Source organism: Alosa pseudoharengus, unplaced genomic scaffold (genome assembly GCF_046254945.1).
Source record: "Alosa pseudoharengus isolate Yale_2024_CS ecotype anadromous, Long Island Sound unplaced genomic scaffold, YU_APseudo_1.1 YU_APseudo_1.1_scf_17, whole genome shotgun sequence".
NCBI lineage: Eukaryota > Metazoa > Chordata > Actinopteri > Clupeiformes > Clupeidae > Alosa > Alosa pseudoharengus.
The window spans coordinates 6,750,221-6,775,847 of NW_027468640.1; the positions used below are offsets into that span (position 1 = coordinate 6,750,221).

General features: G+C 42.3%; 1 protein-coding gene across 8 annotated transcripts in view; it reads left to right on the plus strand.

The window, feature by feature from the left end:
- Positions 1 to 25,627, plus strand: part of LOC143127181 (NLR family CARD domain-containing protein 3-like) — a 237,603-nt gene that overhangs the window by 110,550 nt on the left and 101,426 nt on the right. For 7 of the 8 annotated variants that reach the window (XM_076288498.1, XM_076288503.1, XM_076288500.1 and 4 more), the window contains exons 24-25: positions 22,343 to 22,516; positions 22,854 to 23,027. In XM_076288498.1, the coding sequence (XP_076144613.1) occupies positions 22,343 to 22,516; positions 22,854 to 23,027 (348 nt within the window). Of the gene's footprint in view, positions 1 to 7,807; positions 7,925 to 8,045; positions 8,157 to 8,891; positions 8,968 to 9,185; positions 9,382 to 9,549; positions 11,348 to 11,487; positions 11,662 to 22,342; positions 22,517 to 22,853; positions 23,028 to 25,627 lie in introns of all 8 variants that reach the window. The other variant, XM_076288514.1, reaches the window with a different exon arrangement.

The window sequence follows — 25,627 nt, forward strand, 5'->3', positions numbered from 1 at the left end:
GCATCGTCTTCTCCGCGACCGCTTCTTCCGGCCAGATCTCCTCCCATGGCAGCAGGCAGGTCCCGGTAACAGCTCGTCTCCTCCGGCGGCAGTCACGATAGAAGGCCTCGAGCTTTTTAGTAGCCCTGACAAGGGCTCTCTCTGGATCCTCTTGCGTGGGCCTCCACCCAGTGATGAAGTCTCCCGCTCCCAGCTTCTCCCGCTGAGTGGAGGCCATGTTCGAAAGTCGCTTCTGACACCAATGTAACGATTTGATAGCGAACCACACAGTTGTGCAATCAAAAGGTTTATTCACTGGGAACGAGAGCAGTGACACAGACAGACTTAGACACAGAACACAATACACACGGGGCAGGTCAAGCAGACACACACTACACACATACAGGGGAGGTCGCAGCCCCCCACACAAAAGGGATCACACACGAGGGAGAACTAAAAGGGAAACATGTCACACTAAAGACGCTAACTTTACACTTAAAACTAAGGAGAATAACGACATAAACCCCCCAAATGTTCGCTCTCGTATCCCAGGATCCCCTGCGCGGGAGAACGCGAACACTGTCTTTTGCGCCGACGTTACAATAATGCAGATACTTTACCACCTGCCCACGTTAAACTTTTAGCCTACAGCCGTGAGCATTTGATGAGGGATGTCATGGTTAAAGGGTGCCTGCAGGAATAGATGTAATGTTACACAGACTACACACAGCCATTTCTATGTAAAGGTCATGCCATGGTAGGTTCGCGCCTTGGTAGCCTATGCGCATAAAAGTTATCTTAGTTTGTTTTGTCTGTGACTTTAAACAGTGTACAGTATGTGCTTTAACTTCAGTAAAGCTTTGTGCTTCATTCAGCATATAAACCAGTTCTTATACTAACGTTTTTGACCAGCAATGTACTGTATCTCTCTTGCCTACCTTGCTGCCTCCATCATTTCTGTTTTTGAAAGAAAAATGTACAGTATGTCCATGGCCTTGAAATCTTGTCTTAGTGTTTAGCTAATCCTTAGCTGGTTGCGTGCGTACTCACACTCTTATAAGTAAGCTATATACTCTTTTGAGCCCGTGAGGGAAATTTGGTCTCTGCATCTATCCCAATCCGTGAATTAGTGAAACACACTCAGCACACAGTAAGGTGAAGCACACACCAATCCCGACGCAGTGAGCAGCCTGCTACAGCAGCGCTCAGGGAGCAGTGAGGGGGTTAGGTGCCTTGCTCAAGGGCACTTCAGCCGTGGATGTGGGCATGGGAGTACAGTGCTCAACCACTTCCCCCGCCCACATTTTTCCTACTGGTCGGTGATCGAACCAGCAACCCTTCGGTTACAAGCCCGAAGTCCTAACCAGTAGGCTAAGGCTTCCCCATTATGTCCTGCATGCAAGCGCGCCGGAAGCACCGGTGCAGGGGGTGCGAACGCACCCCCACTTTTTCGGGGGTAAAAAAGCGCAGTTGTTGACCACAACACTGACACGACATCGCATTGATTAGAGCATGAACTACAGGTAGATCTACACTGTAGATCTATTTACAGCGCTGTAGCTTTAATTACTTCTGCTCTAGTGACTGGTCCAGGAAAAGAGTTATCCTACGAGCAACCCTATGTCTATGCACTAGTGTTGCGGGGGTTAAGGTTTTTTAACATCCGCACCCACCCGACCCTCAAAAATATGCGCTGATTAACGACCCGAACCCGACCCGACCCGACCTGACAAAAAAAAAAACAATGTGCCTATAGCCTAGGCTATATCCTTCGTAGTTCATATTGAGTTAGAGACAATGCTTTCTTATTAACTAAACACTGAAACAAGAAGAATTTGCACTGTAGGCTATATGCTTCAACAAAGAGTTGTTGCTCTAGGCTTGGCTCGCTATCATGTTGGATTAATTGAATCTGAATCTAGCTTCATGGACATAGGCTAGGCCTACTAAATAAATAAACAAACTGAAAGATCCTTAATTCTTTATTGATGCATTTAAAGGTAAAACACAAGTAATAGGCTACATCATGTAGCCTAACATGAACTCTCTCTCTCTCTCTCTCTCTCTCTGCGGGCGGGCGCGCGAGCACAAACACACACACATTGACACAGACGTGTTCAATCGGTTTAAACCCTTGATATCTGTCTGTTGCCTAAACTTTACATTTTTATGAACTGAAGCAGAAATCTGTCTAATGAAAGAAAGTTAAAAATTATCATTATAGTAGGCCTATGCATCCACGAACTTAACAAAACTGCATCTGTCTAATGAAAGAAAGTTTAAATTATCATTAGGCCTATAACATGCATCCACGAACTTAACAAAAATGCATTTGTACGATCCTGTTTGATTTAGGTTAGCTGTTTGGCTGCACTGTGTAAAAAAAGAATGGAATCCACCGTTCCAGGATTTAACCTATTTCGACGCACCCGCGATATTTTCCGAAAATTCCGATCAAGCTTACCCGCACCCACGGTAACTGGTTGACCCACGCAACACTACTATGCACCAACCGTATCAATGTGACCAACGAGGCTACGATGATACTGAAGCTCAGTTCAGTTATCGTCACCAGCACACTTACAAATCGCTGTGCATTACTGCTCTACGCTACCTTCAGTTGTATTTGTTCTTGGAACTTGTGTGTGGAGGACTACAGAGATTGTTTCAATGTTTTTGATCGTTTCGATGTTATAGGGCTCTTGTAAAATATGTCAGTGATTCACAGGCCAAATTATGCGGGTGCATCTTGGCACTGCGCGGAGAATGGGAATGACCTTGGCTGCGTGCACAGGACAGAAAATGGAGATTGTGATCATTATTATTGGCTATAGACTACCTCCTTTATTCCTTGAATGGACATTCAGGTTATGCTGGTGTGTCTGTGTGTCAATGTCAGGCGCAGTTTATTTTAACAGATTATTCATTTAGAACTTGTAGCCTAGACTAAATCACTCTGTGCGTAAAAAGACGCTACTTGCAGTCCAATCAGCTTGAATGAAACCACCCGAAATCACTACACAGCACCACACACCTAACATAATGACAGTTTTTTTGTTAGACTTTTTTAAAAATTATTATTAGACTATCTTATATCGTAATATCCCACGTGAAAACGTGCGTGAATATTTGGCCTCAAAATTGTCTCGGGGAACCCAGCCCGAAACCAGCTTTTTTTTTTTTGCACCCCCACTTTCAAACTTGTTCCGCTGCCTGCATGCCTAGCTCTACTGCTTAAGTTTCGCAAATAAATTAGTTTGTTTCACAGAAATAGCCTACTGTCACACTGGGGTGCGTTTCCCGTACAACTACGGAGGTTAGCCTTTTACTAACGTGGTACGATGCATCGTTCAACTAACTAACATGTAAGTTACGACTGTTCCCCAAAGCCGCCGTACTTACATAGTACTTTGTTAGTTTGAACCATGTTGGTTTCAACCAACATAGTTCAGACTACAATGGTTGCAGATGTGTTCGGAGAATGTCGGGCTCTGTCGGTTAGAGCCGAACGCATGAAGTCACGCAAAATGAATGAAATTTGACATTGCATGACGTTTCCTGGGCCCAGCAGTTATAATATCATTAATAATAATAATAATAATAATAATAATAATAATAATAATGATAATACTTATTACAACAATAGGCAGTAATTTCAATAGGCCCTAGGCTATGTATGCTTTAAAAATATATATATATATTAGGCTATTAAAAATAATAGGCATAATAATGATAATTTTAATAATAACGTCACAGTCTATTGAACGTAGCCTACTAATGAGCCTAATCAGTGAAGCATAAATCGCCAACTGAGCACATGTGAACAAATAAGTTACACATTTAATGAAACACACCGAATAGCCAGGCTAAATACTGGCCAATATTTTCATTTGTTGTAGCGTGACAAGGTGGCGTGAAAGGATAGACCTCTGCATTTCGGATCTTGTAGTCGTAGGTTCGAGCCTAGATAATGATAAATTAATAATGATGTTGGAATCTTGGATAGGCTCAGTCACTAAATATTCCTATGATCGTTTAGAACCTGTAGTCCTAGTTTTAACTACTGATTGGAGACCATATGCTTACTAGCCTAGGCTTAGGATAAATGTATATTATGTATATGCAAATTGGCATGGTTAGATTAGATTCAACTTTATTGTCATTGTGCAGAGCACAAATACAAATTACATTACATTACATTACATTACATTTGGCTGACGCATTTTTAGCCAAAGCGACTAACAACATGGTAAACAGTTTAAGTTTAGAGCAATTCTCAACAATATTAGGACAATTTAAAAAACATTAGAGTACAGTAAGAATAAGTGCATCAGTGAGTGCTGTTTTTAACAGTTACGTGTCAGTTTAAGACGGCTGGTGAGTGCTAGGATCAGCAAGACTTGTTGTAAGTGTTGCTATGAGAGGAGATGTTCTCTAAAGAGCTGGGTCTTCAGGAGTTTTTTGAAAATGGAGAGGGATGTCCCTGCCCTTGTAGGAACTGGCAGTGTGTTCCACCAGCGAGGAACAACAGATGAGAAAAGTTTGGATTGGCCTGAGCGTACCGGAGGTAGAGCTAGACGTCGTTCGTCTGAGGAGCGCAGCGGTCTGGAGGTAGCGTATGTCTGTATGAAGGCATTCAAGTAGGTGGGAGCAGAACCGGAGACTACTTTGTAGGCAAGCGTTAGAGCCTTGAATTTGATGCGGGCCGCCATAGGTAGCCAATGTAGCTGGATGAGTAGCGGGGTAACATGCGCCCTCTTGGGTTGGTTGTAGACCAGGCGCGCCGCCGCGTTCTGGATCGATCATCTGAAGTGGTTTCACTGTGCAGGCTGGGAGACCTGTCAGGAGGGCGTTGCAGTAGTCGAGTCGTGAGATGACTATTGCCTGAACCAGAAGTTGGGTGGCATCTTGATTTAAGTAAGTCCTGATTTTCCGTATATTGTAGAGTGCAAAACGGCATGACCGGGCGACTGAGGCAACATGATCTGAGAAGTTTAGTTGGTTGTCGAGAACAACTCCTAGATTTCTTGCAGTCCTGGTAGGTGAAACAGACAGAGAGTCAAATTTGATGTTGATGTCGTGGTGTATGGTAGGTTTAGCTGGGAGGACCAGCAGTTCAGTCTTTGAGAGGTTCAGCTGGAGGTGGTGTGCCTTCATCCATGTAGCTATGTCTGAGAGGCAATCCAAAATACAACCAAATACAGTTTGCATCTAACCAGAAGTGCCAAAAAGGCAGAAAAGTGCAATGTGATATATAAAGTATAGACAGGTGGTGCATAGACAGGACAATAAATATAGTGCAGTGTAGACAATACAGTTGGTTTGCAGAAGGTGGTTTAGAGTAATATAAATGAAATATAAATATGTGCAGTATCTTATCAGTTACCTTACAGTAAGAGCAGAATAAATATGGATATGTAATATGAACAATGTTGAACATGTTGTTATGTAAGTGCTTTGGGTTTCACTCTGTTCTAAAAGCGCTATATAAATGAATACTTTACTTTTTGATTGCCCTTCATTTCACTGGAAGTTTTTCATGCCTTTATGCAGCATTTTTCCAATGTTGCCCTTGTTATGTGACACTGAAAATTGAATACTGTTACCACACACAAGTATTTCATGATATTTTAAATGCACAGATACAGTTTTTTTACCATTACTTTTCATCCATTGTAGTTATGAAGTTGTGTGTTGAATCACAACCACAAAATGACAGTTCACATAGCACAAATGTTTCAATGCTCAAATGGTTGAAGGATCTGCGCCAGCTGTACCAACACACACACACACACACACACACATACACACTCACACTCACACACACACACACACACAGTGTTACTGTAGGTGCTGCTGAGACAGTAGCAAAGTATATACTGTTCAAATGCATGTCTATATTCCCTGAGTGCACTGACATTTCAAGACCTACTTTATTCCATCAACCCCCTATGATTCTATTGTCTTTTAATTAAAACTACCCCCTTTCCTGGGAAGTCCTTCAGAGGCCTGGACACATGCGGTTCTACAAACATTAACATTTCACACCTGGTGATAGGCAAGAGGCTATAGACAGGCTTTCACTGAATTCAAGGATAAACAAAGGATGCTTGCATACAGACCAAAGACACACACACAGGGTACACATGGGTACAAAATCACAAATGACCATAAGAACTACACAGTATTCAAGTCATAAAGACTTGAATCATTAAACTATTCACATAAAATATGAATACAGAATTATTTTCTTCAGTTGTCACTTTTGCTAAGGTAATTATTGGTAGGGGTGATGTATTTAAACATCCTCATTATCAATTAGGTAGTCAAACTATTGTATAAAGGCAATATGTCACTCGTGATTGTGGTGTTAGTAAAAGATATGAGGAAATAGGAAAAACCACTAGACCTCTGAAAACGAGGATTTCTGAACATAGATCCAATATCCGTCTCCATGACATTAGAAGTCCAGTAGCACTTCATTTCACACAGGCCTCTCACAATGTCTCGTCCTTAAGATATACAGGAATTGAATTGATCAAACCACCCAGTCGGGGAGGGGATGTTAATGCATTACTTCTTAAGAGGGAAGCATATTGGATATATACATTAGACACACTGTCACCACGCGGCCTCAATGAGGACTTCGATCTTAGGCCTTTCCTGTAGCCTGGGCCCCATGTTGCACAGTCCTGACAAGAGATGCAAATTGCACAATGTGATAATATATGTCATGCTGCACAACTTTGCACAGACTGTTTTTTGATATCTAGCTTATGTATGCTTACCGCTGACTGTTGTTTTGACATATGAGATGTGGAGACATGCTTGTTCTATGGATATGTACTATCAGTGAACATGACATGAGTCCTGATAACAGACGCTAACTTGCACAATGTGATGAGTCGCCATTTTGCACATTTTTATGGATATGTACTGTAAGTGAACATGAGATGAGTCCTGATGAGATGCTACAGTAATTTGCACAATGTGATGATAGACGCCAATTTGCACATTTTTGCATAGACTGTTTGTTTGACATCTAGCTGGTGAGTTGTGATATGTGGTTTGTGTATACTTGCTTATTCTATGGACAGTTACTATAAGTGAACATGAGTTTAATGTCGACATGCTAATTTGCACATTTTGACAATGGACGCCAATTTTGCACATTTTGCACTATTTTGCACAATTTTGCACAGTCTGTTTTGACATCTGACCGTTGTGTATCCTGTGGACAGAGAATGAGGTCATGTTTACATGTTTTTGTAGTTGTTGGATTCCTGTAATATTTGTATAGTGTATGTAGGTGTTTCTGGAAAATGTAGATAGGTGTATGGATGTATGTATGCACTGCATTACTGAACATGTGTTGGCTATTGCTGTGATTGGGTAATTACTTGCCTGTTTAACACCACTGTGTGATCATGTGATCACTTAATTGTACATATATGGGTGTCTTTGGATTGTTGACTCACGTCTGATGAAGGGCTTGAGTTGGCCCGAAACGTCACCGTAAATAAATTATAACTTGGGAGCATATACTGGTGTTGCAGACTTTTTTCCCTCTCTCTCCTTGTTAGTAAAAGATATACCCACAGCTGTGGTTATTTGCAGCATCCTTACTAACCCCACTCTCACTGGTGCTGTATTGCTCATGTAATGAAATGGAAGAAAGCAGGTGCTAAGAAGTAGATACAGACACTCCATATTACATTGTCATGATGCATCTCTCTGTGTACATCCATTTACATTAGATGCATGTAATTGTAATCTGAAGAGCTTTCTCCCGCCCTGTTTCCAATTTTTTCTGTTTCTTATACCACAGGTCATACCATTATAAGAGGCCCCCATCGCCTGTGCCCACTGCTGTGTCCTTAAAGAGTGATCGGTCAGAGGATCGCTTCATAGGTTTCAAACATGGTGATGTCACTGATGGATCAAGGCAAGTCTATAAAACAGACTCAGAATTATCTCTCTGTGTACATCCATTTACAGCATGTAATTGTAATCTGAAGAGCTTTCTCCCGCCCTGTTTCCGATTTTTTCTGTTTCTTATACCACAGGTCATATAAGAGGCCCCCTTCGCCTGTGCCTACTGCTGTGTCCTTAAAGAGTGATCGATCAGAGGATCGCTTCATAGGTTTCAAACATGGTGATGTCACTGATGGATCAAGGCAAGTCTATAAAACAGACTCAGAATTATCACTTTGTGACATGACTGCTGAAATGATCACATAACTCTAGTCAATGTTAGTCAGTGAAACTTCCTATAATGAAGTATGACTTATGTCATTGTGTGTGTGTGTGTGTGTGTGTGTGTGTGTGTGTGTGTGTGTGTGTGTGTGTGTGTGTGTGAGACAGCCTTAAACACTCAAAAAAAGGTTTATGCTAACTGACAGCATGGGAAATGAGCTCACTTACTGTTTTGCCAACAAACTCAAAAGGCTGTACCAGATGAATGTATACAGTAAATCTGATGAGTTTGTGAGGCTTTGTCTAAAACAATATAATCTGTATTTTTGTAAACATTCCACATACATTACCAGATGTTATGTCAAACTTCCAGGCCAGAACATCAAAAGTTATCCTGACAAACCTTCTTAAAACATTACTCAAAAATTGCTACAATTCACGAGACACACACGATTGCTATTTTAACTCAAATCAATGGCAAATAAATGGACACCTCCTTTAAGTGGTCAATGGGGTTGTGACACTAATGGCACGTCTTCTGATTGGGTGCAATAGTGTTGTGTGTGTGCAGGGCCACACTCTGTGATTCTGTCTATGGAGCCAGGGATGCGTGGGGAAATTCAGAAATGTTTCAGAATAAGGCAGAGAGTGAGGATGGAATGTGACAAAATGTAAGATGTCTTAGAAACACTACTATTTTCATTTTAAATACTCAGAGGCCAAATGGAAGGATGCAAATCAGAAGCCGTCAGTGACCAGATTACCCAGGGTGACCTCAAGCACATATTTGAGGTTTGGATGCAGCCATGTCATGCTTCACTGATAAACACTGTTTGCACATATTTGATAATAATGATATTTCCGTGATTAATATGACACATATGATTATTCATTCACATTCCTTTACATATTAATTATTTGACCACTGAATGACCACAGATGGATTGTTGACAGTAAATATTCTGGGTATTGTAATGCAAAGAAAGTATAACAAAATATTTGCCTACCAGTTGCTTGAGGAGAAGATCATCACCTTTGTGAAGAATGAGCTGAGGAGATTCAAGAAGATTCTGAGTCCAGATTACCAAGAAAACTTTGAGGGTAAAGAGCAGGATGAGAGTGATGTCAGAGAAGGGGCTCTCAAGATAGCACTGCACTTCCTGAGGAACATGAAGCAGAAACATATTGCTGACAAACTGCAAGAAAGTAAGAAATGTTCCTTTATTTATATTTGCAAAGTTTGTCATCAATAAACTACAGTACATTAGAAAAACAAAAAAATAGCTTCTAGAGTCAGTGCCTGGTGAAACTTTATTTATTGTGTCTAAACATGATTATATTGTATTGCCTTTTTTGCTTATGTTTTTAAATTAGATGAACGGGATGTGGTTTGTCAAACAAAGCTGAAGAGAAATCTCAAGAACAAGTACCAGAGTGTGTTTGAAGGCATACCTAAGCAAGGGAGCTCTGCTCTGCTGGAAAAGATCTACACAGAGGTCTACATCACAGAGGGAGGAAGTGGAAAAGTAAATGAGGAGCATGAAGTCAGGCAGATTGAGTCCATATCCAATAGACCAGCTAGACAAGAGACATCAATCAAATGCAGAGACATCTTTAAACCCTTACCTGGCCAAGACCAGCCAATCAGAAGTGTGATTACAAAGGGAGTAGCTGGCATTGGCAAAACCGTGTCAGTTCAAAAGTACATCCTGGACTGGGCTGAAAGAAAAGAAAACCAGGATGTCCACTTCATATTTCCACTGCCTTTTCGGGAGCTCAACCCCTTGAAAGACAAAATGTTTTCTTTGATGAAACTCCTCCACCATTTCTTCTCTGAAATGAAGCAGTTAACTTTTCCCAGCCAGGAGAAGTACAAAGTGTTGTTCATCTTTGACGGACTTGATGAGTGTCGACTCCCACTAGACTTCCAGAAAAATGAAGTCTTGACTGAAGTGACAAAGGCGAGTTCATTGGATGTTCTCCTGACAAATGTCATCCAGGGTAATCTGCTTCCCTCTGCTCTGCTTTGGGTCACTTCTCGACCAGCAGCAGCCAATCAAATCCCTCCTGACTGTGTTGATCGGGTCACAGAAGTACAAGGATTCAGTGACCCTCAAAAGGAGGAGTACTTCAGGAAGAGAATCTGTGATCAGACTATTGCCAACAAAGTCTTCTCTCACATCAAATCATCAAAAAGCCTCCACATTATGTGCCACATACCAGTGTTTTGCTGGATTGCTGCTACTGTGCTTGAATTTCTTCTTAAGACTGAAGGATGCAAAGAAGTTCCAAAGACTTTGACAGAGATGTACACACATTTCCTTGTTTTTCAAACCAAGCAGAGGAGTCTGAAGCTTGAAGGAGTTTATGACATAGATCCACAGTGGAACCGGGCTAGTCTCCTTGCTCTTGGAAAGTTGGCCTATGAACAGCTGGTGAAGGGCAACCTGATCTTTTATGAAGACGACCTGAGAGAGAGTCATATTGATGTCACAGAGGCAGCAGTACACTGTGGCATTTGCACCCAGATCTTTCGAGAAGAGTCAGGCCTTCATCAGGAAAAGTTGTACTGCTTTGTTCATCTGAGCATCCAGGAGTATCTTGCCGCTTTGTATGTGATGCTGATGTTTATAACTGAAAGGATGGATCTCATGACCCCAAAGCAAGCCACCGGAACTGTCATTCAGATTCTGACTCAACGACCAGCGAACAAATCCATGACCACTTTACATAAGAGTGCTGTGGACAAAGCCTTGAAACATGAAGATGGACGCTTTGATCTTTTCCTCCGTTTCCTGCTTGGCCTCTCGCTGGAATCCAACCAGAGACTCCTACGTGGCCTACTGCAGAAAGTACAAGATGAGGGCAAAGAGGAAATAGCCAGTTACATCAAGACAAAGATCAGGGAGATTCCATCATCGGAAAGAGTTATCAACCTCTTCCACTGTCTGAATGAAATCAATGATCACTCCTTAGTAAAGGAGGTCCAGAGCTTCCTGAGTGCAGGGACACTTTCTGAAGCCAAACTGTCCTCCACACAGTGGTCAGCTCTTGTGTTTGTGCTTGTGACATCAGAAGAAAAGCTGGATGTGTTTGACTTGAAGAAGTACATCAGGTCTGATGAATGTCTCCTAAGGCTGCAGCCAGTAGTGGAGGAATCTCAAAAAGCTCTGTGAGTAAAATAACAATTAGTTTTGACTGAAAATGAGAGAGTAATGGCATTGATTAAGAAGCACGACTACACTAATGTACTTATGGCATCAAACACATTTCCAGAGAGTCTAGTAACTGGTGGAATGTTTTCCCCTTAAGGCTCAACAGCTGTAGGCTCACTGAGAGGAGCTGTGCAGGTCTGGCATCTCTCCTCACCAAAGCATCTTCAAAGCTGAAACATCTGGACCTCAGTTACAACAGTATTGGAGATATTGGGGTCCAAGAATTGTGTAGTGGACTGGGTGACCCAAACTGTGCACTGGAGACACTCAGGTAAGACATTTTAATATTTCTTAATGATCTGGTCTATGGCTTCATTTGTGAAGTATGATGCATGTGTCCATTGTGTGGGTTGGGGGTGTCTTACCATCGTAGCAGCAGTGATCCACCTGCCTGCCTCGTGCTAGTGCTGACACACACACACATACTACACCCTTTAACTCCCTGACCTAATAGTAACATCTAAAGCAGTGTTTCTCAAAGTCTGGGTCGCGACCCATGGGTGGGTCGCAGGAGATTTTATTTGGGTCGCCAGCACAATTTATGTTGTGTTATAGGCCTAACTGATACCATTTGACATTTGATACCAGGAAAGCTAACAGTTTTCTATTAGGATGTAGATTGTTAACTACCACAGTCACGGTTTTGTCATAAAAGCTCATGAAACTGGCGCATGAAACTGGGGGACGAACGGATCGCAGAGGGGGTGCCAGCATGGATATCTACCTCTCAAAATGAAACCGTTCTGTGGGGCGCCTGCCTTGTACCTCGCAGTTGCAATCTGCAAGGGACATGAATCCGCCTATTTGCACGAACATTAATAGATACCAGCTCCTCAACTTTACCGATTAAAATGTCAACTGTCAACTAAAGCAGACATCTATAGACCGGACATGAGGCCATTCAATTTGCATACAGTTTCGATTGCAGATGCAATCTTTAAAGTTAATAGCAACCTCCTCACCTTATAGTCTACAATTTAAATGGGCATTTTAAACACTATTCCTCTCGTTTTCTACCTCGCTAACTCCAAAGTAAAGGCGCATTCTTCCGGCTATTGTGCAAACGCCTCTTGTTCTGATATAACGACTATACAATATAATATAATACAACAATACAATATAACGACTTGAGTTTTTTGCTGTTTACATTGGAATTGACGTCCACAGTGTTATGGACACATTTGTCTGCAACGCAACATAGCCTACAACATTTTTTTTAGAAATACATTAACAGCTTACTATGCTGACGAATGACGACTGCGCAACATGCGAGAATTTCCCCTACTCTTGGATGCGCATTAAAACATATCTTTTCAGTAGTCATTTCCAACTTTTCAAGCTGATGGTGCTCAAAATGCAACACAACTGTGTTCAAAGCAGGGATCCTATAGCAATGTATGGTTGGGGGAGGCATAGAAAAGTTGGAGAACCTGTGGCCTAAAACAATATTGGTGGTTGCAGGGTAGATTTGAAGTGAAATGGGTCGCGATGGTCTGTCATTTTTAAAAAGTGGGTCGCCAGAAAAAAAGTTTGGGAAACACTGATCTAAAGGGTTACTATTAGGTCAGGAGTTATTATATTATTATATTATATTATTTTCTCATACTCCCTTGTCTCACACACAGACACAGACACAGACACAGACACACACACACACACACACACACACACACACATGCACACACACACACACACACACACACACACACACACACACACACACACACACACACACACACACACACACCTTTACCCCAAGGCCGTAGTCATGATGTCAACATTGGGGGGGACCAAATCTGTGACCAAATCAAACAGAATTTCAATACATTTCCTACCATACAAAAAATATTAAAAATCACAAAAAAGTCATTAGTAGTCAGTTAGGGTATTCCAAACTTTTGACGAATATAGGCATGGCATGGATGGATTATGAACCCCTGATGCCCCCCTCCCTCATCCAGATACAGGGGTCCTGAGGCATTCTCCCATGGAAGATTTTTTATTTTTTAAAAATGACCCTTTAAATGATGACTTCTAGTGAGTTTTGTGAAAAGAGAAGGGTGGAGAAGAGGCAACTTCACACAGAGGCTTGGGCTTCAGGGCCCCCTGAGCTCTTGGGCCCAGTAAACCCATTCAGTAATCCATCCCTGGACCTGTGGTATGACTCCATCCATTTGTCTTCAAAATGTAGTGTTACGGCCCAGGCCGCTGTGTCCTAACTCCACCCATTGGCACTGACGTGCCTGGGTGCTTGTTTCCCCAGGTGTGCCCAGGTGTGCCTGATTGGGAGTGATATTTAAGATCGGCTCAGTCTGCACTCCAGGTGTGCCTGATTGGGAGTGATATTTAAGATCGGCTCAGTCTGCACTCCAGGTGTGCCTGATTGGGAGTGATATTTAAGATTGGCTCAGTCTGCACCCCAGGCGGTTCTCCTCCTCCCGGCTTGGCATTCATTTTGTTGCGTTACCGTCTTCTCTGTACTGACTTACACTTCACTTTTGCGTAACTACCACTACACTGACTTGCACCTCATCCTTATCGTTATACCAAAATATTAGTTTATGTTTAACTTTTTTTAATAAATTAATTTATTATTATTTCAACACTGCGTTGGTCTCCCCTGAATGTACATACTCTGAGCCAGTATGTGACAGTATACTTTAAAAGAAATTACAAACTAGAGTATTTATGTTAACCTCTATATTACACAGAATGTGGTTCTTTGACTTATTACTTACACCTGAAGATTTTTTAACTAAGGCTTAGACTCATAGGTTTGGAATTGGATCTATAGCCTAATAAGATTTTGTCTTTTAATTTAGATTTTATTATGCTGGCGGCTAATCACACAATTTTAACGCAGTTTGAAAGGGACAGGATTCAGGAATATGCTACTAAGACAAGCCCCTCTTCTGTCTGACTCACCCCATGTTACCCCCTGCATTATATACTGGCTTCTAACAGAAATTACGTTTTGTGCCAAAAGGGAGAAACACTAGGCCTACTACAATCTTTAATTGGTGAATGGAGGTGCAGATTCCTTTCTTTGGTTATTGTCCACGATTCACATTAACTGTAGGCTATCACCACCAGTGCATTGTAAACGTGTGTGTGTGACGACTCTGAGCGCTGCCGCTGCTCCTGCGAGCGCCTGTAGGCGTGGCTTTGGCGTCTGTTAAGGCCGCACCTGATTTGCTGCCTTTAAAAAGGCCGGACTTTGACAATATGGTGCGCGCTGCTAATGGCGGGTGACTCCAGACGCACGTCTGCCGTTCGTTATGAGTTGTCTTGTATTTGATTTCTTTTCATACCTTTATTCTGCATTACACTAACATTGCATGCCGACACTGCTTAACACTACTGATCTACTGACTAACCCATACATTGTGGCGGTTGTATATAGTTGTCCTTCTGTTGAAGTAAATTCTTTAATTATTTTGGCAATTTCGTGTCCGTGTCCTCCTTGGTTTTTGTTATGTTCTGAGCCAGGATGTAACAAAGATGGGGGCTCGTCTACTTGCGATTAGGCGAAAGTAATTGTTTGCAAAATGTACTTAGTTCGATTGCTCGTAAATGAGTAATATTGTTGGAGGACATCGGTATTTCTGCAGCGCTTTGTGGTCCATCGTTGGAGCATTTGGTAAGTAGCTGTGCGCAAATTCGAAGTGATTTCCCCTGTTAGGCATACGCGCTGTGTTTCCTTTGAGACACAGCGTTTTTTTTCCCCTTTTGTAGTGTTGTGGTGAACGCGAGTAGTAGCTCTGCTCGGGAGCACCTCCGCGGAGTTGTAGGTCGTTGCTGATTGCCAGTCGCGGCCTGCGCTCCGCTGGAATTAGTGCGTAAATACCCCTCGCTGGTAACCGCATGAAGACTAGGGTTGAGCGTAATTAGGGTCTTGGGTGTTTAGTTAGCTGGGGGAATCATTTTGTTTTATTGTGCACGTCTTTGTTTGTGTATTGCTAATATGGATGTTGAAAAATTTGTTAAGTCTCCTAGTCGGGAATTTCTGGAAAGCTGCAAGAAAGAAACGTTGTTGCAAATTTCTGGACACTTTAAGATTCCTATTTCAGATGCAGAACGTAAACAGAAAGAGACTATTAAAAATGCATTGAAAACCGCGTTAATGGAAAAGGGAATTTTGGAAAAGCAGCCCATTGTTCGTGCAGCCTCTGTTTCTGCTGAATCGCTGCAGGAGCCTGTTAGTTCAGCACCTGTGTCTGATACATCGCTGCGTCAGCCTGTTAGTTCAGCACCTGTTGTTGGTGAAGAAAAAACTGATGGCGAGATGTCATTCCAACAAAAGAGAGAATTGCTACAGTTGCAACTCGAGCATGAGAAAATAAAGCACATTTCGGAAAATAATCGGATTGAATTGGAAAAAGCCAAATTAGATTTGGAGTTTCTAAAGTTAAATCTGGATGTCGGGCAAAATTTTAAATTGGTACCGAAGTTTAATGAACAGGATCCGGACACTTTCTTTTCCTTGTTTGAACGCGTTGCAGATGGAAGAAAGTGGTCTGATATTGTTTGCTTTTACAGTGTCTTAACAGGTAAAGCCCAGGAGGCGTATTCGTCTCTGTCTGCCGATGATTCAAAGACTTACGCTAAAGTGAAATCTGTTGTGTTGCGGGCCTATGAACTTGTTCCTGAGGCATATCGTCAGAGATTCCGTGCAGGTGTAAAACTAGCAGATCAGACTCATTTGGAGTTTGCTAGAGATTTGCGAAAGCATTTTAGTCACTGGTGTTCAGCAAGTGATGTTAAGACGCTGGAGGATTTTACTAATTTAATGCTTGTAGAACAGTTTAAATCCTCTGTTTCGGAGCGCGTTGCAACGTTCATCTCTGAGCATAAGGTTAAAACGCCAGAGGAGGCCGCTGCACTGGCCGATGAATTTGTTTTGATTCATAAAAACAGTTTTCGTAACTTTAGTGGTGTGCAGAATACAGGGCAGGGAGCTTATAGAGTTTTGCCTAAGTCTCCCATGCCATCACGAAAACGCGAGACGGACCTGGGCCCAGTTCCCCGATAACGACGGAGACACACTCTTAAGAGGGATTTCTACGATTCATCTTACGATCGTTCGTTTGTTTTTTCCGACTGTTTCCCGAACATGTTCGTAGCGGGAACGCGCGTGCACTGCTCTTAAGATGCTCTTAAGGGGAGCTGTCCACGTTAATAGTTCTGAAATATGCTCTGATTTGATGGTGATGTCAGGTGACTGCACGTCACAGCTACAGGCCTACCGTTTAAACTTCGGATCTACACATTTCACATCAATACGAAAATAGTAACACTTTGACATCTGCATTTAAGCATCCCAAGTATATACCACACAAAGACATATAATTGTAATTATTTAAAATTAGATTGTTGCACCATGCAATAATTTTTCGTGGTGTCACTTAGAACACGTTTGAAGATAAGAAGTCGAGTAAGAAAGTGAGGAAATGTGTAGGCTTAGATTTTGATGCAGCAGCCTACAGACTAAACCACATGTTGCTTTCTCTGCTTTTTACCTCATAGGCCTAATAAAATATAGCCTTCACTTAGCAAAGATAATGGCAAACTATTCTGGCAACGTCTCGTTTCATAACTTGATTGCATTTTTGTCCGCTTTTCATCACATTATTATGACCATTAGGCTATGCTATTTTGCACGCTAAAATCTGATTCATCACAGGTAAACGTGTAAAGAAAGGGAACGTAAATTGGATTATGTATTCTAAGTTGTAATTCCTCTGTATGTCCTGTTGGTGACCTCAGTGAGAAGTACTGTTAAGACACTCTTAGCCGGTAACGATAACTCTGGAGCACTCGTAGATCTACGAGTGTTTTCACGACGCTCTTAAGCTACGATGGTTTCGGGAAACAGTCAGCAAATCTTAAGACGTTCGTAAGAGGGACTTTACGATGCTCTTAGGCTTAAGATGCTTTCGGGGAACTGGGCCCTGCTCTGTAATTACTGTCGTGAAATTGGGCATTGGAAGGTTGATTGTCCTGTACTTAATGGTAAACAAAAGCAGTATAATCAAGCGTATGCTAGACCGACTGTTTTAGCATCATCGTTGACTATTAGGCCTGAAGTAAAGACTCCTGACATGATACCTAATGATTTGGCTGCAGATTGTCTAATGTCCTATCTGCCTTTCATTACAGATGGCCTTGTTTCTTTGTCGGGTCATGATGTTCCAGTGAGACTCCTGCGTGACACGGGAGCAGTTGATTCTTTTATTTTGCAGTCTGTGTTGCCTTTTTCTGAACAATCTTACACGGGAGAAAATGTTCTTATTCGTGGCATTGGGATGAGCACTGTATCTGTTCCTCTACACAAACTTAACATTCAGTCCGATTTTGTGCAGGGAGAAGTGGTTTTGGGCGTTCGTCCAGCTCTGCCTGTGGATGGAGTTCATGTGATCCTGGGCAATGCCATTGCGGGCAAAAGGGTTTGGGCTGACACGCCTTCACCTATCGTTTCTGTTCCCCAGAGTAATTGTGCTAGTGAACAAGATTCTTCAAATGCAGTTTGTGTGGTTACCCGATCTATGTCTCATTCTGATCAGTGCGCATCTAACGCTGATGATCAGAAGGAGAGTTCAAAGTCTGTGTTGTGTGTGCCTGATTTGTCCTCTTTGCCTTTTCCTTTGTCAGCTAAGGAGTTGGGTCATGATCAGTCTAAGGATCTGTTGCTGGCTGATTTGATGGCTAATGCACTTTCTTCTACAGATGCACTGAGGGCAGCACGTGGATATTTCACTGATAACGGAGTTTTGTTTCGTAAGTGGGTGCCACAGTGGGATAAGTTTGTGGGAGAAGCTATAATCCAGGTGGTGGTCCCGACTAAACATCGTAACTCAATTTTGCAGGTGGCTCATGATCAGTGTGGTCATGGTGGTGTGCGGAAGACCTATGACCGTATCCTCAGACATTTCTTTTGGCCTCGGGTTAAAAGGGATGTGTCTGCTTACATCAAAACGTGTCACACATGTCAAATAATGAGTAAACCTAATCAAAAGCTTAAGCCGGTTCCATTGCATCCAATTCCTGCTATTGGAGAACCATTTGAGCACCTTGTTATCGATTGCGTAGGTCCTCTTCCTCGATCGAAAAGTGGTAGCAATTACATATTTTCAATCATGTGCTTAAACACTCGTTACCCCTTTGCATATCCGTTGCGCACTATTTCGACTAAATCTGTACTTAAAGCCCTGTCTCAGTTTGTGTCCATTTTTGGAATTCCTAGATTTGTGCAGAGTGATAAAGGCTCAAATTTCACCTCTCGTGTTTTTACTGAGGTTTTGAAGCAATTGCATATTAAGCATCTCACGTCGACAGCTTATCATGCTCAGTCTCAGGGCTCTCTTGAGCGCTTTCATCAAACTATGAAGTCGCTCTTGCGCGCTTACAGTGTTCAATTAGATGCGGACTGGGAAGAAGCTCTACCGTGGCTTATGCTGGCAGCTCGCGAGGTTGTCCAAGAGAGTACGGGCTTTAGCCCAAATGACTTAGTTTTTGGACATAAAGTTAAGGGAATTTTGTCCGTCTTGAGTGAGGTTGGAAATAAAACTGAACCGCCTAAAAGTATTGAGGCTTATGTGAATAGCTTCAAGGATCGACTGTCTCGAGTGCGTGAAATTGCGAAGCAAAATCTAGAGTGCGTGCAGCGAAAAATGAAGCGCTTATATGACCGCACAGTTGAGCTTCGTTCATTTGAAGAGGGTGATCGTGTTCTTGTGCTTCGCCCATTAGTTGGTTGACCTTTTGAGTCAAAGTTTGATGGTCCATACACTGTCTTACGAAAAGTGTCTGATGAAAATTACTTGGTTTCTACTCCGTCTCGTAGGAAGAAGTCCACTCTGTTCCATGTTAATATGATGAAGCCCTACTATGATTCGGGTTGCGTTAAACCTGTTTTAGCTTCTGCCCCAGTGCTTGAATGTGGCCCAGATAACGAAAGCGACGGTGAGCTTGTTTCACCCAGTGATGGAATTTTAAGGGGGCGTTTGACAAATTCGGAATGTGTGGCCCAGCTGGATAACTTGTTTGCATATTTGCCGCCGTCTCAGCGGGCCGAATTGATCCAGCTCATTAATAAATATCCCGTTCTGTTTGGTGACACCCCATCCCGAACAACATAAAGTGAACACGATATTGATGTAGGTGACTCTGTGCCGATTAAACAACGTTTTTATCGTGTGTCCCCAGATAAACGAAAGCTGATGGAAGCTGAGATTCAGTATATGCTTGAAAATAATATCGCTGTGCCTTCTTCGTCTGAATGGGCTTCTCCATGCATTCTTGTTGACAAACCGGACAAAACGGTTCGGTTCTGCACAGATTTTCGTAAGGTTAACAGTGTCACTAAAAGTGATAGTTTCCCGATACCCCGAATTGAAGACTGCATTGACGAAGTGGGACCAGCCAAATTTGTAACTAAACTGGACCTTTTAAAAGGTTATTGGCAAGTGCCGCTTACAACTAGAGCACGGGACATCTCGTCTTTTATTACACCATTTGGACTGTATTCTTATACAGTAATGAGTTTCGGGTTACGTAACGCACCAGCAAGTTTTCAGAGACTTATGAATCGCGTAATATCTGGTTTAGATGGATGCGCTGTATATCTTGACGATCTGGTCCTTTGTAGTGATACTTGGGTTTCGCACTTGCAGAAGCTCAAGTCAGTGTTCGATCGCTTGACCGAGGCGCAACTTACGGTGAACCTGGCAAAGTGTGACTTTGCCAGGGCCACGGTAACGTACCTCGGGAAAATTGTTGGGAACGGCGAAGTGCGTCCTATTCATGCAAAAATCGTGGCTATTCAGCAGTATCCGCCTCCCGCTACAAAAAAAGATTTGCGCCGATTTTTGGGGTTAGTGGGGTTTTATCGGTGTTTCTGCCGAAACTTCTCGACTGTTATGGCCCCTTTGACCTCTCTTTTAAGGGATGGGGAGAAGTATGTGTGGACATTAAGTTGTCAGAGGGCGTTTGAAAATGTTAAGTCTGTTCTCTGTTCTGCTCCTGTTTTGGCCGCTCCGCGGTTTGATAAACCTTTTTCGTTACAGGTTGATGCCAGTAACGTCGGGGCTGGTGCTGTGCTAATCCAAACTGATGATCAGGGAGTCTTTCATCCCATTTGTTTCTTTTCAAAGAAATTCTGTTCATATCAGCTGCATTATTCAGTTGTAGAAAAGGAAGCTTTAGCTTTGATTTGGGCTTTACAACATTTTGCGGTGTACATTCATTCTGGCGTAGCATTGACCATCTTCACCGATCATAATCCTTTGACTTTTTTGAATTCTTTGAAATGTCCAAATCAGCGCTTAGTTCGTTGGTCTCTATTTCTACAATCTTATTGTTTAGACATTAAACACATCAAGGGCTCCGATAATGTTGTGGCAGATGCTCTGTCCCGTGCTTAATTATGTGATGCTGTGGTGCGTGTTTTCTTTCTTTTGGTTTTTCTTCTCCATCCTTAATTTGCTCCTAGGTGCTATGGTTCCTGGGTGGACAGGGAAATGGAGAGTTGCTGAGAAGATGAGCGCTTGGCCTTGCTTTGAAAACTACTATCCCATGAGGCTCTTCGTTTTCTTTTGAGGGGGGGCGTGTGACGACTCTGAGCGCTGCCGCTGCTCCTGCGAGCGCCTGTAGGCGTGGCTTTGGCGTCTGTTAAGGCCGCACCTGATTTGCTGCCTTTAAAAAGGCCGGACTTTGACAATATGGCGCGCGCTGCTAATGGCGGGTGACTCCAGACGCACGTCTGCCGTTCGTTATGAGTTGTCTTGTATTTGATTTCTTTTCATACCTTTATTCTGCATTACACTAACATTGCATGCCGACACTGCTTAACACTACTGATCTACTGACTAACCCATACATTGTGGCGGTTGTATATAGTTGTCCTTCTGTTGAAGTAAATTCTTTAATTATTTTGGCAATTTCGTGTCCGTGTCCTCCTTGGTTTTTGTTACGTTCTGAGCCAGGATGTAACAGTGTGCCATCGCCACATTTGATTCCTACGTTTTGCCTGCATGGATGCACGATTGAGTGAGCATCTAAATAATATGCAAGATGCAACAACCATTTCTAAGAGGCCTATAAACAGTAATTTCTGGCATTACTACTAGCATTATTTATGTTGAAAGACATGTGATGGAAATGAATGACACAGGCTTGCACAAATTCATCATTTAAAATAAAACATTTCACTTTCGCCATCATTGCGAGAATAGGCTACAATATGGAAAATGTTTCAGTGTTCCCTTGAGTCTGATCGGCTCCAAAAATGTATGGGATTTCCTTACCCTGTGCTACACCTTTCCAACACGTTTTGTGATAATTGTACCGGTAGCTTTTGCGATGTTGTTGACAGCCCTACCTCACCGCAGTAGGGTGCAGTAAATGGAAGCTTTTGATAGTGCACGCCACTAACGAAAAACGGAAAACCACCAGGACAAACCACTCAGGGGTGTAGGCTACTCTGGAACCATCACTAGGGCACTATATTGTGCGTTATTTAGGTTTGATTACATTTCAGATGCGTGTTGGTATCGCCTAGTATAGCGCTTTTTTCTTTCTTTCTTTTTCTATGTCCGTATATTGGGGGGGACATTTTGGTCATATTTGAATATTGGGGGGGGGGGGGGGGGGGCGTCCCCCTCAATGTCTATGGTGACTACGGCCCTGCTTTACACACATTATATGTACACACAACAATATCAGGCTGTTGTAAATTCTGTATTGTAAAATACACTTCAGGTTTTCAACTCAAACAAAAACTATGGATGTGAAAACACCCTACATCAAATCCTTTTTACTCAATATACTAAACTACAGTATTGCAAAAGGGAATCTACCTACACACTGGCTGCCTATAAAACCTTTAGATATACTTGGAAAACTACATATTGTGTGTTTTCTGGTGCATTGACTAAATAATCCTTTCTTTCTAGGCTCTCTGAATGCAGTATCACAGAGAAGGGATATGCTAGTCTTGCATCAGCCCTGAGGTCAAATCCCAAACACCTCAGAGAGCTTGATCTCAGAGGAAATGATACGGGGAAATCTGGAGTCAAACTGCTTTTAGACCTAAAGGAGGATCCACAGTGTACACTGACAAATGTCCAGTAAGTATTTTTCTGTGGACGGTCTGTTGCAGTTGGCTTCTTGTTGGGATGGAAACTCCTTGTATAGAGATTCAGTTAGGCTCTATTGACCAGAAAAGGAACATAATATTTGAAAGGACCAGATAAGTTAAGTCCCTGCAGAGCAAACTGAATCTGTAAGAACTGCAGCATCAGGCCAAGCAGGTAAAATAATCACAAACACAAAAATGGGTAGCAATGCATCCTTCCCCCTGATAAAAAGGTCATCACTTGCCAAAGTTTTTGAGTTTTTTTTATGCCCACGTCAGTGATGTTTATGCCAGCTGAGATAAAAGGTTGCTTGTCCTCCTTTGTCCAGGTTCCTGAGAAGTAGTGCTGCTGAGGAAGCCTGTGCTGCTGTGGCTTCAGCTGTGGGTTCAAACCCCTTACTCATGACTGAGCTGGATCTGAGTGGGCGCATACCAGGAGTCTTGGGAGTGACTCAGCTGTGTGCTTTACTGCAGGATCCCCACTGCACACTGCAGAGATTACGGTTAGTGGATGTTGTTGCATTTACTTTACATGGAACCACAAGGAGGAGGGATGTACACACAAGTAGAGGTGCTGGCCTGGAGATCATCACACTGTGATTTATATTATTTATTCAACTCAGACATTTCAGCAAACGGCCTTTATCAAGGAACCTTTGTGCGGCTACTCTGTCCTTATGCATTTACTTTACATAAAAGAGCTGGAGTTAAGGTGGGGTTGTTGTGGTGATGTTATAAAATCAACCATTGTTGCTTTATTAATATTACCAGAAATACTCAGTAGACTGAATAGGATTAACTGGCAAGTTCACTTTGTGAGTGTAGCTTAGACAAAGCTGTGTGCTTTACTGCAGGATCCCCACTGCACACTGCAGACATTAAGGTTAGTGGATGTTGCTGCATTTACTTTACATGAAACAACAAGGAGGAGGAATGCACACACAAGTAGAGGAAGTACATTTTTGGTGAAATTACAGACTTTAAGTATTTATACTTAAAGTATTTATGTCAACTGGTTAGCGAGCGGTCAATTAAGTTAATTGAATGTTAAACATTAAACAAACGTGATATAAAATAGTACTTCCTCACTATGATTTCATCACCGGTCATGAAGCAGCTGTCCGCGCACTCCAACATACAACAACGTTACCGGGAGGACAGTACAGCTGACTAAATCCTGGCCTCTATGCATAAGCAGTCCTGATGCCCCCCCCCCGGACCCATCATAGGGTTCATAGGGTAGTAACTATTAAGTGCTCTGCAGCATTGCCCTGACTACTTCCCATTTCCACTGCTGTCCTCTATTCATCCTTCTCACTGTGTTCAGAGCAGCCTTCATATTACCTGCTCTCTTCACTTCCATCACTTTGATCATCCTGTATCACATTTTCTCTATCTACAAGGACAGACCCCTGTACAAGCATGAAGCATATGATTGATATTAGCCTCTTATCCTAGTTATAGCCTAACATAATAAACACACTATGATGTTAGTGTTGCTAAACACCTTTCAGTCAAAATTGCTTAGCATGGTTTGCTTTAATTTTGAACTCTTATAAGATCACCATGTCTCAAATACACAGTATGAACAGATGATGAGGGGTCCATTGCTGCTCTGTGACAGTTTCTGAAACTGAGGGCCATGTGCTTCACAATGTTTAGATGTGCTACTACTGTAGGTAAATCTGGTATAGCTATAATGTTATATCATGGAATCAAAATTGACTCATATGTTTTGTATGTGTGTATCAAGTTTTGAAACTGTAGAAAGTATTTTAACCGAAAAAAAGAAAATATTTGTACAAGCAATTTTAAATATTACAAATATGCAATTCAATTAATAAATCTATTTTATGGGTATGTAACAGTTTTACAGTTACAAATCATCCTACAGTTACAAATGTTTTACCATTACAAAAGTCTACAGTTCCAAATCAATGCTCTACGCACAAAAAGCTCTCCTAGTAATAATAGTAATAATTTCTGCAGGTACACAGACATTTGTGCAAATTCATGTCAAATTCAACGTTATTGTTAATTCTGCCCCTACAGTGTGTACCATTTACATTTAGTCATTTAGCTGACACTTTTATCCAAAGTGACTTACAACAATCAGGCTCAATAAAGGTGCAATAAAGGTACAGTGCCACTAGGATATTGTTAGTGCAGCAATAAGTACGACTCACATAGAATAGAATAACAGATCAAGAGAAGTCAAGGGAGGGAGCAGAGGGATAGTCAGGATAGGGAGGAAGGTAGAGGGATAGTCAGGATAGGGAGGAAGGTAGAGGTGAGCATGTCCAGCTGTTAGTAGCACTAAGAGAGGAGGAACTCTCAGATGAGTTGGGTCTTCAGGAGGTTTTTGAAGATAGAGAGGGATGCCCCTGCTCTGCTAGCACATTCCACCAACGGGGAAACAACGTTGGAACAACATGTGAGAAACGTTTGGATTCCTGTGAGCGTACGGGTGGCAGAGCCATGTGGCGTTCATTAGAGGAGCGCAGCGGTCAGGAGGTGGCATGTGCCTGTATGAGGGCATTCAAGTATGACCTTGCAGAATCGGTGACGACTTTGTAGGCAAGCATCAGTAATTTGAGTTTAATTTGGGCGGCTACAGGTTCTAGCCAGTGAAGCTCAATGAGCAGCAGGGTTGAGGACCGAAGATTGAGCTGTCGCTCTGACTTCTTTTAAGGCTTCTGTTACAGACAACAGAGCTGATTCAGTTGAGTGGCAGCTCATGGAACTAGGTAGATTTGGGTCAAGCAGGTTGTTCTTGAGAGGAATTCTGAGACCTGTTTGGAGACTGTCTGTTCAATAGGTTTGGATAGCAAAGGGAGAAGTGAAACAGGACGATAGTTCTCAACGTGAGTAGGGTCGAGAGAGGTTTTCTTAAGTAGCCGTGTTAGCCGAGCCACTTTGAATGCTGTGGGAAGTGTGCAGGTGCAGCTATTTTCACAAGGACAACTTCAGAGTAACACAGACATCCCAACCTGCAAAAATCCATTTCAGGGAGGTATCCCTATAATGACTATATTTGTTAATTAATAGTAATTGGTAGTTTGGTCTTTTTATGTAGCCTTGGCATATAGCCATCTAGTAGGCC